This window comes from Pseudorasbora parva, chromosome 9 (assembly GCF_024679245.1).
Source record: "Pseudorasbora parva isolate DD20220531a chromosome 9, ASM2467924v1, whole genome shotgun sequence".
NCBI lineage: Eukaryota > Metazoa > Chordata > Actinopteri > Cypriniformes > Gobionidae > Pseudorasbora > Pseudorasbora parva.
Window position 1 is genome coordinate 6,503,043 of NC_090180.1, and position 16,146 is coordinate 6,519,188.

Genomic DNA, 16,146 nt, shown 5'->3' on the forward strand with positions numbered 1-16,146 from the left:
GCTTTCCTCTTGATGCTCAAGAGTTGGTTCGGTTTGAAAGGCGGCACGCGAGGACTCTTATAACTACATCCATAGTCGCGTGCCATTGACCGTAAGCGCCAACCAATCAGCGCCAAGCATCCCCAGCGCCCGCAGCTGAGGCAGCTCACCTTAGGCTTAGGATAAGGCATGTTAACAGGCCACCCCCCTCAGTACACGCCTCCTGAGCCCAAAACACACCGAGACAGGACATGCTCCCAAATTGTCGACAAAGCGACTGCCTATATTGACAACTGTATCCGAGATCACATCTCCGTCAGTGTCCCAGTCAAACCCACAAGAATGAAGTAAACCATTTTCCTTGTATTTTTGTTTTTAAATAATTTATATTGTTTTCAAAATCGACCCAAATGACAGAGATGCGTGCTGATTTTTATGATAGAAAATAATTAAGGATTATGCAGCCTAACCGCATTGCAGGAATATTTTATTAATTAAATAGCCTTTATAATTAATTTGTCGTCGTTAGAATTTCCTACCCATTTCAGAGATATTGTGTGGTATTTAATAATGTCTCTGCTCCTCGGATGTTCAGCACACAGACACATTTCAGCAGTTAAAGCACATTCTTCATTATTGACACACTTAAATATCTCGTCTGCCCGTTTGTCCTTCTTCCATAAAGTGCACGCAGTTATCGCATGTAATTAAGGGGTCAGGGAGGTAGGTAGGCCTACTGTTGACCCTGTCACCTTGAGGCTCCTCTTAAAGCAGGTAACCATTCAAACGCTCACAATTCACCTCTTCCATTGGCCTCTTAATTATCAAGACATGCAGTTATGTTAAAGCCCCATTGGTTGTCCACGACGTCCTTACAATACAGCACAAACATTTGTGTATGAGTGATGTCGGTGAAAGGAGCTGTCATTAGGCAGAAAGGGTAAAGAATAGGTCTCTCATCAATCACGGGTTGTAGGATGCCTGGCCGCACGTTTGTGTCAAAGCAGTGGACACTCGCCTGTTCAAGAAACAATCGCACGAATAATGCGAGAGCTCCAGTGGTAAAGCGGAGGCGTTTTCAGCTTTCATTACCAACAACCTATAGTCACCCTAAGCGCATCGTTAACAATAGCCTATACGTGTTCTTGAACAGACGGAAAATATTGAATGGCAAAAGTAAAACAAACATAAAAACGACTCTCACTGACTGAATGATGATTGTAGGCTACATTAAGTGGAGCGCACATTTGCAGAACGATAAATGAAATCACGGTCTCTCCATTTAAAAATAGAGTTACCAACACTGAAAATTCATAGGTAGGCCTATAGTTTCACAAAGCAAAAGCAGTTTTCAGATTTAAGAATTTTGTAAGCATTAAAACATTTATTTAATAAAATGACGTAAAATAGCCTATAAATCCTGCTTTAAAATTATAAATGTTAATTTTACAGTATATTAAAAATTCGTAAAACGTTCAAAATAGCATTATTGATTTGATTATTGACTATAATTTTCCAACTAAAGTGCAAGTTCAATTTGTATGAACCTCCACGCTTTTGACCGACAAATTCCCATTGATTTTTAGAAGGAGGAAAAAAAGGAGTTGTCATATAAATAAAGTGGGTGGTTGTATGTTTTCTTTTAACAAGAGACATCATTAAGTCCTTGAATAACAAACAAGACTAAACATACCAGCGGAGAAGGGACAAGCAGCGGGTATGGTTTTATTATGTGGAGGGCTGGTGCTGGCATTAAGAGCAGTGTGCCTCACAGTGGTCGCCGATGGGGAGGTTTGTAAGACACCTCACAACAAATTATGCTGGTACCTGAGATGCTAACTGGTCGGAGCCCATAAACAACCCTCATTCTCTGCTATTCAAATAAAGATGGAGGGGGTCACTTTGTTAGTTAAAGGGAAAAAAGGGTCTGGTGAGTGTATGGTTGTTGCACCCCGCTGCAAGCTGCAACGCGAGGGACAATCCGTGGGAATCACACCACTTGCGCGCTCTGCACTCAATGAGACCCACTGCCGGCAGAGAATGAACAGAGCAGCCGTACAGCTTGTATTTAGAATATTCAAAAAGGCTGATAAATGTCTCTGTCTTTTTTTTTGGAAGAGGACTGTTATTAATTTCTTGGTCGAAAGTTTAAAAATGGACGAGGTGCAAACGCATCAGAGCGGATTTCTCCTATTCAGAATTTGTAATATACTATAAATAAAATGAAATTTTATTTGGCATCCAATTACGCAACATACGAAAAGTCACCGAACGACTATTTAGCCTACTTCAGAGCACAAAGTTCACGTTCAAGTGCATATAAACTCTCCACGGTTTGGAATGGTGCACCTGTGGAGCGACACAAGTGGCACCTGAACGCGCACCGGTTGTTCGGCAAAGCGAGTCATTCAGCCATTGAGCGCAGACAGGAGCGTGACCGTCACCTTTGCGCTATCAATTAAGCAATGTCACATATCTCAGCGACCGCGGCTGCAGACCTTGGGCTGGCATGGGAATAGCAACACATGGGTTTTTGAACAGATATTACAACGACGAGCGTTATAAATGAGACGTCTTCTTCTTAGGTCATGGTGCATTAGCCTACAGTTGACCAGATTCGACTAGCAAGAACCGACGCGTAAAAAACTTTAAAACTATGGATAATATTTATTAATGATTCGGTTGTTTCAGAAACATTTTTGGATTAGCGAGAGGAAAAAGTTTCAATTTATTTCAGTGGAAATCGCTGCTAATCCGTTTAATCTCTTTTGTCAAACAGGATTAGAGAAAGGATTAGATATAAAGACAGATTAAATGAATCAATCAATGACAATAATTGGACTACTTAACAAGGTAATATGGGCTTGATAGGTGTACCAAGCCTCTTGATACTTGGCTTCCCTGGAAGACACTTCGTGGGCCACTGAAGAGAGAGAGAGAGAGAGAGAGAGAGAGAGAGAGAGAGAGAGAGAGAGAGAGAGAGAGAGAGAGAGAGAGAGAGAGAGAGAGAGAGAGAGAGAGAGAGAGAGAGAGAGAGAGAGAGAGAGAGAACAGCAAATAACCAACAATCGCTGAAACAAAAGCCACACAATGTGATTGGCACTGGTCCTCGCGTGTTGGTAATGTAAAACGATAAAAGGCACACCACACTTTGTCGACGCGCCTGTCAAGTGGCTTTCATTGTTTCTACACTTTACATTTATTGACCTGGTATTCAAAAAGGTTGACTGGTAGACAACTATTGACTACAGGAGCCTTGCGTTTTCACGGCCTCTTTGAAGGGTCATAGATGTTAGGAGCGCAAGCTGCAGAACACTGGGGATCCCTGGGAATCCGGCCACATGCGCCAGAGCAACAGGAGCAGCAACAGCGCACTGAGCGCTCGTCCTCCAGCTTGCCAGACAAATTAGAACGGTAGTCGTGGGGTGTGGAGAGATTCCTGCATTCACAGCGATGGACAAATAAAGCGCTCTTTCTTAAGTGTCACATCTTCATGTTTAAGACAGGCAATGGTTTCATTTTAAATATCACTAGAAACTCAGCATCGCCACTGAATGAAAGATACTTCGTGGAATGTGTAGTTAGTTAACCGATTAAACCCATTAAATGACGACTCATATTTTATCCTAGATTAGCAGCATCGATTTCATGGATCTGAAACTAGGGAATATAGTTCTAGGGTAATCATAATCCTCTCAAGAGCGTAAACAGCACCTATAAAAGTGTTATAGCCTATAGTTATTATTACGGTTATCCTCGCGGAGATTAAGACGATTATTGATTCACTACATCCTAGACTAATTGATTTTTCCTGCGTTAATCTGAAAATATGGCTGCCCTTAGGCTGTTTCAGATTAGTGAGGTGTTTGAGTAGCGTCCAGCAAATAAACCTTATAGGGAAGGGGAGCGCGGGGCGGGGCGGTGCGGTGCGGGGGACAGGTCGTCCTCTTCAGGCGCCCTGTGGCTCAATGCGCTGCTCCCATTTCTCTTCAGCATTCATTCTGCAAATAATGCAACAAATAATCTTACAACCTAGTCGACAAATTGAAAAATTCAAAGTTGATTAACAGTAAAAAAAAAATGACAATAAAATAAATACAATTTATTATATTTATCAGGAGGATATATATCAGTATAGTAGACATTTAAAAAAAAGATAATCCGAACAGATTAAATCCTCAACAATGCTAAACGCATGATGGAAAGTAAAATAGTTTCACAAAGCAGAAAGCAACTGTTCATTAAGCAGAGCGCATTAATGCATGTTTCGGGAGCTGTCAGGTCCAAAGGTGCTGCACTGGCCCACATTCCGAGTAGTTCGTCTAATGGGAGACCAGGGACAGCTGTAACAGTTTTTGCAATTTTTAGCAATACATCAAAAAACATTTATACTGGAATAACCAATTTATTATAATTATCGGTCAACTGCTGAAACAATGTATTTAAGTGGTTTTATGAAATATGTAGCGTAGGCCTACACAAAAGAATGCGAAAATTCTGCGCCAAAACATGAAATGCACGGCTTTATTTTTTTTTTAAATGTATATTTTTTAAGTAATGTAATTTAGAACTATAGCTGTTTATAGGGTATTATTAATAAATATATTCCCTGTAAAATTTGGTCCAGGCATGATTGTCGAGTTTCGGCTAAAAAACGGGTTTAGATTGGTCAGATTTTACATTGGGCACTTGGCTACCTCGACCTAACACAATACCAAAAACTTTGCAATTGTACAAAAGTGAAAAAAAAAAAAAAAAAAAAAAAAAAAAAAATATATATATATCCAATTGCCAGATTTCGGCCTCTGACATCAGCAGGAGCACGAGCAGGATTCCCATTTCATGTTTTAATTGATAGGCCTAAACCCATTTATTACACCGTCCAAACTACACGATTTTAGCAGGCTTTTATCTGTTCTTTCTTCTCAAATATCTTAAAATTCCTATGGCACTAGTGCATTAATACCATAGCCCAAAACTATTTACGGATGTTTTTTGATTTAATTTGTGTTACCATTTCCATTTGGGAAAACATGTAACCTACCACAATGAACTGAGACTAAGAGGAACAAAACAGCCCAGGTGTGCACACGCTATGCATTTAGGAGAGCTTTAGGTTTATTATTTGCACAAAAACGTTCCTTTACTCGGTTTCCCCACAGCGCACTTACATGAACGCGGTCAGTTCAACAAATGTTGCCGTAGAATCATGGGATTTAATTATAACTTTTTGTGTGTGTCTAAGCAACCCGTTATCCGCGCATCTAATCATGCCAATAACTAGGATACACGGAGCGTTCAGAAATATGAAATCTTTGCATTTATAATTTCTAACCTTTTTAAATCTTTGCATACTTTTCTAATTCATAACAAATAAAAGCACTCTTGATGACGGGTCAAGTCACACTGTTTTTGCTGTTTTCTTGCAGGTGACTGCACGAGTCTGGCACTGTTGGATCACTTCAGAGCTCAAGATATTCAGGTAGACACTATTTAATACATTTGGGAGTCAGCAATTCTAATCGTTTTACTGTAGACAAACGGGGTAGATTATGTTCAACTACAAATAAAAGTATATTTAGGTATCATTAACTCATTAACATTAACAGCTCATTAACAGCATAGTTAGGCCGTCCGAATGGAAGAATGCGCTTTTATGAGCGGGATGATGTGAGGTGCAGTAGAGCAACAAGTGCTTTACTGCTGGATCCTTAGTGACGCCTAGTGTCGGAACAGGGCATTGTCGCACAGAAGATTCTGGTTGCTTCAGTGAATTACTTTATCTGACCAGGCCTACTATACATTTGAAAAAATATCGAAATAAACACAAATGCCAGGACGGGACATTTCGATGAGGGAATACGAAATGCACGGTCATCTAATTGCTAGGGTCCCTTTGTGTTTAGCGTATGGGAAATCGTTCTTATGATCCCATACAGAATTCATACAAGCTATCGTTCTTGTTTGCTGCACATAAGATTTGAGGAATAAGTATGAAGTATCCCAGTCAGTCCAGCTAACACCTACATAGCTAAACTGCTGACAAAGTTTGCCTATCTGTAAAAAATGTCCAGTAAAGATATAACAGTTCTCCACGTCGTGAATATGATGCACATGAGTTATCTTTACAGTCTCCTTTTGTGTTAATTGCCCCTAAACTACATTAATCATGCAAAAAATAAAACAGTGTAGACTTAAGTTATATTATTTTAATACCGCAAAAGCCAAATGAATAATATACTGTTTATATATATATATATATATATATATATATATATATATATATATATATATATATATATATATATATATATATATATATACAGTCTTGTTCAAAATAATAGCAGTACAATGTGACTAACCAGAATAATCAAGGTTTTTAGTATATTTTTTATTGCTACGTGGCAAACAAGTTACCAGTAGGTTCAGTAGATTCTCAGAAAACAAATGAGACCCAGCATTCATGATATGCACGCTCTTAAGGCTGTGTAATTGGGCAATTAGTTGAATTAGTTGAAAGGGGTGTGTTCAAAAAAATAGCAGTGTGGCATTCAATCACTGAGGTCATCAATTTTGTGAAGAAACAGGTGTGAATCAGGTGGCCCCTATTTAAGGATGAAGCCAACACTTGTTGAACATGCATTTGAAAGCTGAGGAAAATGGGTCGTTCAAGACATTGTTCAGAAGAACAGCGTACTTTGATTAAAAAGTTGATTAGAGAGGGGAAAACCTATAAAGAGGTGCAAAAAATGATAGGCTGTTCAGCTAAAATGATCTCCAATGCCTTAAAATGGAGAGCAAAACCAGAGAGACGTGGAAGAAAACGGAAGACAACCATCAAAATGGATAGAAGAATAACCAGAATGGCAAAGGCTCAGCCAATGATCACCTCCAGGATGATCAAAGACAGTCTGGAGTTACCTGTAAGTACTGTGACAGTTAGAAGACGTCTGTGTGAAGCTAATCTATTTTCAAGAATCCCCCGCAAAGTCCCTCTGTTAAAAAAAAGGCATGTGCAGAAGAGGTTACAATTTGCCAGAGAACACATCAACTGGCCTAAAGAGAAATGGAGGAACATTTTGTGGACTGATGAGAGTAAAATTGTTCTTTTTGGGTCCAAGGGCCACAGGCAGTTTGTGAGACGACCCCCAAACTCTGAATTCAAGCCACAGTACACAGTGAAGACAGTGAAGCATGGAGGTGCAAGCATCATGATATGGGCATGTTTCTCCTACTATGGTGTTGGGCCTATTTATCGCATACCAGGGATCATGGATCAGTTTGCATATGTTAAAATACTTGAAGAGGTCATGTTGCCCTATGCTGAAGAGGACATGCCCTTGAAATGGTTGTTTCAACAAGACAATGACCCAAAACACACTAGTAAACGGGCAAAGTCTTGGTTCCAAACCAACAAAATTAATGTTATGGAGTGGCCAGCCCAATCTCCAGACCTTAATCCAATTGAGAACTTGTGGGGTGATATCAAAAATGCTGTTTCTGAAGCAAAACCAAGAAATGTGAATGAATTGTGGAATGTTGTTAAAGAATCATGGAGTGGAATAACAGCTGAGAGGTGCCACAAGTTGGTTGACTCCATGCCACACAGATGTCAAGCAGTTTTAAAAAACTGTGGTCATACAACTAAATATTAGTTTAGTGATTCACAGGATTGCTAAATCCCAGAAAAAAAAAAATGTTTGTACAAAATAGTTTTGAGTTTGTACAGTCAAAGGTAGACACTGCTATTTTTTTGAACACACCCCTTTCAACTAATTGCCCAATTGCACAGCCTTAAGAGCGTGCATATCATGAATGCTGGGTCTTGTTTGTTTTCTGACAATCTACTGAACCTACTGGTAACTTGTTTGCCACGTAGCAATAAAAAATATACTAAAAACCTTGATTATTCTGGTTAGTCACATTGTACTGCTATTATTTTGAACAAGACTGTATATATATATAAACCTCCAGGCAGCCGATTCATAATAGAATGGCTCTCCATCATGATAATATTGCAGGCCTACATTGCTTGTCTACATTTTGTAATACATGTCAAGACAAAGTTTCAAGAATTTATTCTTTGTTCATCGTATGTATGCACATATAATAATGTTTATACATACAGTACAACATATTCACAATATGAGGGTGGCATGACAGATCACTAAACAGAATCCAAACTGTATAAAATAAATCCTAAATAGAGAAGACAAATAAATAAGTACATAAATAGATAAATAAATAAATAAACAAGTATAAATCAGATATATATATATAGGACTCAAATGGTGTCTGCATGCTTACAGGAACATCCTCATCATTGTTTTCTTGTACAAACAATATAGACTCAAATAAGAACAAGGGGCATTGATACTGTACACGAGATCATGAGGCTACTTGACTTCAACCAACAGAAAAATTCAAAGATTGTGTGAACCAATAAAATTAGGAAGCACTTGTATAGACTCTTTCGCGCACACACACACACACAGGCTCTCACACACACCTATTTACCATAAAGATACATACATTCTTTAAAACACAAACGGATTCACACCTGTGTGCAGTTAACACGCAAACACGCTCACAAATACACGCGTAAAACATCACCGCTGGGAGACCCTGAATTTGCTGCACTCGCTTCATCTCTGTCTTTTCCTGAGAGTTTAACGCTAGCTTAGCTCACCTGACACAGCCGATCAGGCAGTCACACGGTCCTCTCAGAGCCACAACCCTTTCGAGCACAAAGCTTACAAAAAAACTTCCCCCTGTACACAGTATTAAAACACACATGAAATTAAGTCACTGGAATTGCTACTGGAAAGACATAATCTTGTGAACAATGATGAAAAGCTTGCATTTTATTAGAACTCCCCTTCTAGTGTCTTTTTTTTGCAGTCGTCTCATTGAATACCTCTACTTGTCTACATAAAAATCCACAGAAGGCCCCAAATCTAGGTTAGAAAAATGATTAGTAGCTTTATTTGTATTTTATACACTAAAGAATATAATAATGTGCCTAAATGTCCCACGTAATGTCTGACTAAAGAGGTTTTAAAATAAGTTCAAGAGTGGCCAAGTGTTCACAATAGCAAGCATTAGAATGACAAGAAACAGAAATGGCTACAGAATAGTGAAGGCATCTTTTCATTAGCAATGAATCAGTTAAAATAACGTAGTAACATTAGAATTTTATACGAGTATTGCTTTTAGCTAAAAATACCCTGTTATGTGGTAATCCTTTTCCAATTGTACTACAAAAAAGAAAGAGAAAGGGCAGGGATGGAGGCAAAAAAAAAAAAAAAAGGCAAAACGTTCTGCTCTTCTGAGAAAAACAGAAATGCTAAAAGTCAACAGGATACAGTATTTCCAGGTGGACAGAGAGACAGAGAGGGTTTACCTACTTCACATGGCTAGGAACATAATCCACTATGATCACATCTCTTCAGATCATCAGATTAAGACAGTGTGTGAAAGAGAGAGCGACGAATGGGAAAGACTGCGCAAAAGTAAAACATTAAACCTGCTATAAAATTCCTTTAACCCTCAAGGGAAAAGGTACAGACAGATTATATTACAAACCCCCAGCCCATTCCACTCAGAGTGAATATGCTTATGTTTATTATTTGTCATAAGTCTGTGTAGAACTGTTAAATGATAAAGTATATGTGTGTGTGTGTATACGGCCACGTTTATCTACATGGAGAGCAAAGGTCAGCCTATGGCTCTGAGAGAGGTCGCTATGCATGAGGAACCATGTCTGTGTGTATACGTGATTACAAACTAACTGTACGTAACCACACACGCATAAAAAAACTAAAATATTATAGTATATAAAGTGGCTGAGCTCCAGATGTGTACGAATGATCTCATTCAGGGTAGACGTATGTAATTCGACGTGAATGAAAGCGAGGCTGTAAAGGAACAGTTAGGCTATTGATGACGATGATGGCGTGAGGTGTGAGGAAATGCTGCTGTAATCAAAAAAAAAAAAATCCTCAGTAGATATATTCAGAAGTGTTTAATTAAACACTGCAAAACAAAATCCTTTTTTGAGAAGCAACACTGCATGAGACATTGCGGCTCTAATACGACTAAAACGTTTATGGTCAGTAAGACTTTCTTTTTCTGAAATTATTTAATACTTTTATTCGGCAAGGATACATTACATTAATCAAAAGTAAATATATTTATAATGTTACAATAGATTTCGATTTTAAATAAATGCTGATAAATATGAACTTTATATTAATCAAAATGTATTACTGTTCCCACAAAATAATTAGAAATTTCATTAAAGAATCCTTAAAAAAAAAAAAAAAACTGTTGTCAATAATGATAATAAGAAATGTTTCTTGAGCACCAAATCAGCATATTAAAATGATTTCTGAGGGATCATGTGACACTGAAGACTGAAGGAATGATGCTGAAAATTCAGCTTTGCCATCACAGGAAGAAATTACATTTTAAACATAATACAATATAAAAAGTTATTTTAAATTGTAAATATATTTCACAATATTACTGATGTTACTGTATATTTATTAAATAAATTAAGCCTGTGTGAGCATAACAGACTTCTTTCAAAAACATTACAGAAATCTTACTGACCCCAAACCTTTGAATTGTAGTGTAAATTCAAGATACAATCTACGAACACAAATATTAACATTTTATGCAGCGTTGCTTGTCAAAGAAAAAATAAATAAACTTGGTTTAAGCCATTTTTTTACTGGAAAAAGGTAATTAAAAAAACAACGGTCCCTCCAGTGAATCTCAAACATTTCCACTGCATGTTCAGGACGTTTAACTGGTTGTCATTTTTTCCCGTTTTTCTCCAGGGGACAAAAACCAACAGGAAAGCATGGGGTGTGGAAATTAGATTAACCGTACAACCTCCCGCCTCGTTTTCATTTGCGTAAAATTAAATAAGGCGTTCGTAATTCCTGACCAAAGTAAATAACTCCTGACTTAAGTCTTGGGGTCATAGAAATATGATGGACATCTATGTTGGATGTCATTTTTTAAATAATGCAAGGTCAGATTACTACTACTGTGCTATCATGGTGCTGGTGTATGTCCCTCTTAATTTACAGTGGTCTTAGCAGTAGGCAAATATAGATCTGTGTGACATGTTGTGCTCATGGCAGAATTCACGTGTGAGTGCGTTTTCGTGTTTGGCAGTTTCATAGTCTGGTCTGGGCCTCAGGTATATAGATCTCGATGCTGTCTGCGCTCTCTGTGGCCGAGTTCTGCCGCACCGAAGCGGCTCGCTTGGCCGCCATCAAGCGTTTGCGCGCCTCTTGACGCTGCTTCTCGGTGCTCTCCAGCGAGCGGTCTCTGGCCAGGGGAGGGTGGCCTTTCGGGGGTTTCTTTGGCACTGGGGGAGGCAGCCGTCTCTCCTGAACAGGGATGACAAACAGTCAGTTAGCCGCCGCGGCGGGCGGAGAAAGACGAGCGGAGACAGCAATATGGCACACCTGCACACAGACAGTGCTAAGGCCAGCCGCGGCTCCGCGGCCGACTGCGTGCGGTAAGAGAACGGCCCGGCGGGGTGAGAGGTCGGGGGCCGCTGCCCCCGTGGTGCGTGCCAGATGGAATGACTTCTGAAAACAGCTCACTGTCAAACAAACAAACAAACAAAACAAACATGAAGAGGATGTCAGGAAATTAAGAATGAGTGAGAGAAACATTCACAGTCACATTAGACCAACAGACCGACGTGAGGCACAGGGAGGCAGGAGCAACACTTTAAGAGGCAAATTAATAATCATTCACAATGATATTGTGGATTTCGCAGGATTGTTATTGCCAGTGCCCAGCCCTGAAAGCATAAAATCACACTACAGAAGCAACAGATCATGCACATGAATGAAATAAAACGCAATGTTGCCCTGGATCAGGCATCTGGCACGTCTGCATTCAGATTCTTCATATGTCAACGACTCTGCGGCGATTCTGCAAGTTTGTTGTACCTTTCTCTCGGGGGGGTCGAGGGGTCTCCAGTTGTTGGCCTTGAGCTGGTGAAGCTCGTCGAACTTTAGGCTGATGTTCTCAATGGAAAGTTGAAGCATGTCCCAGAACCCTGCGAGGTCTTGAGCCACTGGCCGCGGGTGAGCATTTGGGTTCTGTTGAGCCGAGAGGTGTTACAAAAGTAAAAGAGAAACATCGTTGCTATCAGTTTTCTTTGGAGCTGGAGTGCTCGTCCTGGTGCTTGTGCAAAAGGCATCCACAGTTTCATTCCTTTCCAAAGAGCCACAGCCGATCAAACGCTACCGTTCAAAATGTTTGGGTTGGTTCGATTTTTAATCTTTAATGTTCACCAAGAATCCGAAGTAAAATATTGTAATATTGAGAAATATTATTCAAATTAAAAGAACTGTTTTCTAGTTAAATATATTTTATGTAATTTATTCCTCTGAATTTTAAGTAGCCATTAGCATCACGTGATCCTTCAGAAATCTTTCTAAACTGTTGATAACAGTTGTGCTGCTTAATATTTTTCAATATTTTTTAAAAATGTATTCAGGATTCTTTGAAGAACAGAAAGGTCAAAAGAACATTTATTTTAAATAGAAATATTTTGTAATATTATAATTATCTTTACAGTCATTTATGATCAATCCTTGCTGAATAAAGGACCCCAAATATTTGAAAGGTATTGTAAGTTGCGTTTGTTAAAGGTGCCCAGAATGAAAAATTTAATAAACCTTTCCATAGTTAAATAATAAGAGTTCAGTACATGGACATCTAATCCAGTGAGTCTCAAACACCATTGCCTCCTTCTTCACATGTAAATCTTGTTTGTGAAAAACACAGCGGAAAAACAGGTGACTCTCAACATAACGCCATCTGTGACGCAATCGCTGGGGATCATTAATATGTACGCCCCGCCCCCAACATGTGCATGCCAATCAATGTTCATTGTCAGGCAGCAGATCATGGAAATAAATGTTATGATCCAGGCTGTGCAGGGGATGTGAGGACTTTTCATACCCTTCCCACAGATAAAAAATGTCAACAGTCATGGTTGATGTTTATTTACAATCGGATACCGCAACAATTTAATTCAAAGTTGTTCGTTTGCTCGGCCCATTTCACCACAGACAGTTTTTTCTAACCTGGACAATATCAAGCAGGATTCGCTCAGCGTCTAAAACTGAAGAAGGGGCTGATTCCAACCATATTCCTGATTTTATCCACTTCTTGACTTTCAAACCCATTTCTGATTAAATTGAAAGTTTCTTAATAAGGCAACATTAACGATAATATCCAGTGATCTAACACAAGGTTTAGTACAATTGGAAACTCGAAGTAGCACACATAACAGTTTGTCAAATGACAAAGGTTAATAATATTTCCTGCCAATATTGTCATAAAATACAACAGTAGATATGTATGTCGATCCCTTTTGACGAATTGAAATCTAAATTAGCCTAAATTTCATCATCAACGCATAACTCAGAAGCTAACTCCGTTTACTACTACAGTTTGCTTTCAGATCACTCACTGGATTCTTGTAGCTAACGTCACCTTCTCCACCACCTAAGTTGAAACGATAGTCATTTGAAAAGGCTTCTAGTCAATTTGTTAAATAAATATACATTTTTGAGAACTGAAGTATGATTACTTTGCAGTGGGTGAGTAGTAAACATGATTACTTTGTTTGGCTAAATAAACTTTAAACTTTTAAATAAGTACTCTACAGTCAAAGTGTAACGCTACTGTACAAACAACATATTTACGAGCTACCCAGTTCAGTTCGTGAATCAAAGTTAAGAAGCTATCATTGTCAAATCATTGCCATGACGGATGGTATAGATGTGTTAGCTGTCATTGAGCTGTGCAGTGAAACAGCCAATCAGAGCAGAACTCTGCATTAATGTTCTCGACCCTTCCAAATAAGGAAAAACAGAGATCACATCCTAAGGACAATTTCTAGGGTTGTAAATGGACCTGTAAAACCGTATCTGGAGCAGTTTTGACCTTAAATAAGCCACATACCCTCTATTTAGATATTATAGTACAATTTAAAATATTGTTTCAAATCATTCTAGGGCACCTTTAAATAAATGTTCATTATTATAATTACTATTAGTACTCACCAGATTTTCCTCACACAGCTCCCTGAACTGCTGAAACTTCTGGGACATAAGCAGCTGTGCACTTCCCACCGCACTGCGGATCTTCCCCAGGACTGAACCGCACGCACACACACACACACACACACACACACACACACACACACACACACACACACACACACACACACACACACACACACACACGAAACAGGTGAGCATCAAATACACATAATAATAATAATAATAACCCTGGAGAACCAGAAACAAGGAATTCTGCTCATTCTGAGACCCGACAGGTTTGAAAGAAAAGAGCTTTTATGATTGGCATAATTAGGACAGACTGTCACAGTCAGCATTTCTTAAAACGATGCCTGAGATTTCAGGCGAACAGTGAGAGTACCAGCATTATCCAGCAGGGGGCAGATGACGTCAGTGCAGAAGGGCTGATCTCAATATACAGTTGTTGCACTTTTGGATGTAGTGTTTCAGAAGTCATTGGCATTATTATTATTAGTGCAAACATGCCTACTGAGCACTGAAATAATGCACAGAGCACAAACAAACTAAAATGATATTCTACTTTCTTTAAAGATGGTTGATCTACTAGAATTTATTTAGAGAGGCTCCGTTATGGGTAAAATCAGTCACTCACTGTCATCAGGTAGCTTGTTTTCCTTCTCATCGTGCTCCATTTGCCTGCACCAGCCCTCCATGCGCTCCGTCTCCGCTTGCAGCAGCTTGAGGAACCAGCGGCCGTCACGCTGGCACACCGAGCGGCCCACAACTTCCAGGGGATCTTCTGTTACGCTATCAATCCAGGGGTCAGGTGGAGGCAGGATGGAGGGATCGAACCCGACGTCCTCATAGTCGTCCGAGGTGCAGGCGTGGTAGTGATTCCCTGAGCCCTGGATGCTGACGGTGGAGGTGGCGGCATCGCGCGAGTACTGCCGTGACAAGCAGCCCGAAGAGGGGAAATCTATGACAGGAGAGTCAGCTGGTGTGTAGTCCGGAGTGTCCAGATCAGCCTGCACTGCCGCCGTCACGCTGTTAGAGCGAGTGAACCGCCGGTGACTGAGGCACACACCAAAGAAAGAAAGAATTCAAGTTCCAGGACATACAGAAACTATGAAAGAACTCTAAAAGTTTTAAAGTGATAGTGCACCCAAAAATGAAAATTCTGTCATCATTTACTCTCCATCAAGTCGTTCCAAACCTTTAAAAATCTGCTGAACACATAGGAAGATATTTGGAAGAATGTTTGTGTCCAAGCAGATTTTGGGCCCCATTGACTTGAAAAAAATACTATGGTCAATAGGGGCCAAGATCTGCTTGGACACAAACATTCTTCTAAATATCTTCCTATGTGTTCAGCAGAAGAAAGAAATTCATACAGGTTTGGAACAACTTGATAGAGAGTAAATGATAACAGAAATTTACATATTACATATCCCTGTAATATTCATTTTGGTAATTGTCCCAAAACATTTAAAAAAAGGTTAGGGTGATACAGCTGTCCCAATATCATAATGACGATAAAAGCCTTGTCTTCATCTCGAAAATCTTGAAAATAAAACCTTATTAGCACAAATGTTGTAGAAAAACTGCACTGTTTATTAAGACTTGAAAATCTGTCTCCAAAATCAAAGTCATGTGGTGCAACCAACATGCAGAAGAAATAATGTGAAATGACCATCATGATCATATGCTTAATAGTGTGGTGTCTCTCAGATGTAAAATTTCACTTGGTGTGACTCCCCAAAAACATATGAATATTTAATAAACAATAATTCATGTTATTTGTATTTGTTAAAAAAAGACAAGATACATTTTAGTTTGAAAAATATATTTTTCAAAATAATTAACAGCATTGAGGAACGTGTTTCTTGAAACTTGATGTGCTTTCCTTTCCTTTTAAAATATATATTTTTTTCATTTCTTCATCATGCCCTTATATTGACTCATCAGCAATAGCCAAAGGCTGTCTCAATAACGTGCCCACTGCCTACATGAGCTGCTGTCTACGTAAAAAACATTTTTACCACATTAACCGGTTTGAGATGCTCTTTGCAGGCACAAACAT

General features: G+C 39.1%; 1 protein-coding gene across 3 annotated transcripts in view; it reads right to left on the reverse strand.

Moving 5' to 3' along the window:
• Positions 1 to 8,041: 8,041 nt before the first annotated feature.
• The window catches only part of dlgap1a (discs, large (Drosophila) homolog-associated protein 1a), a 145,922-nt gene continuing 137,817 nt past the window's right edge, over positions 8,042 to 16,146 (reverse strand). For 2 of the 3 annotated variants that reach the window (XM_067453674.1, XM_067453673.1), the window contains exons 9-12: positions 14,719 to 15,137; positions 14,088 to 14,179; positions 11,958 to 12,110; positions 8,042 to 11,384 (exon numbers count right to left, since the gene is read on the reverse strand). In XM_067453674.1, coding sequence (XP_067309775.1) covers positions 11,169 to 11,384; positions 11,958 to 12,110; positions 14,088 to 14,179; positions 14,719 to 15,137 — 880 coding nt within the window. In that variant the 3' untranslated portion in view covers positions 8,042 to 11,168. Of the gene's footprint in view, positions 11,385 to 11,462; positions 11,603 to 11,957; positions 12,111 to 14,087; positions 14,180 to 14,718; positions 15,138 to 16,146 lie in introns of all 3 variants that reach the window. The other variant, XR_010907816.1, reaches the window with a different exon arrangement.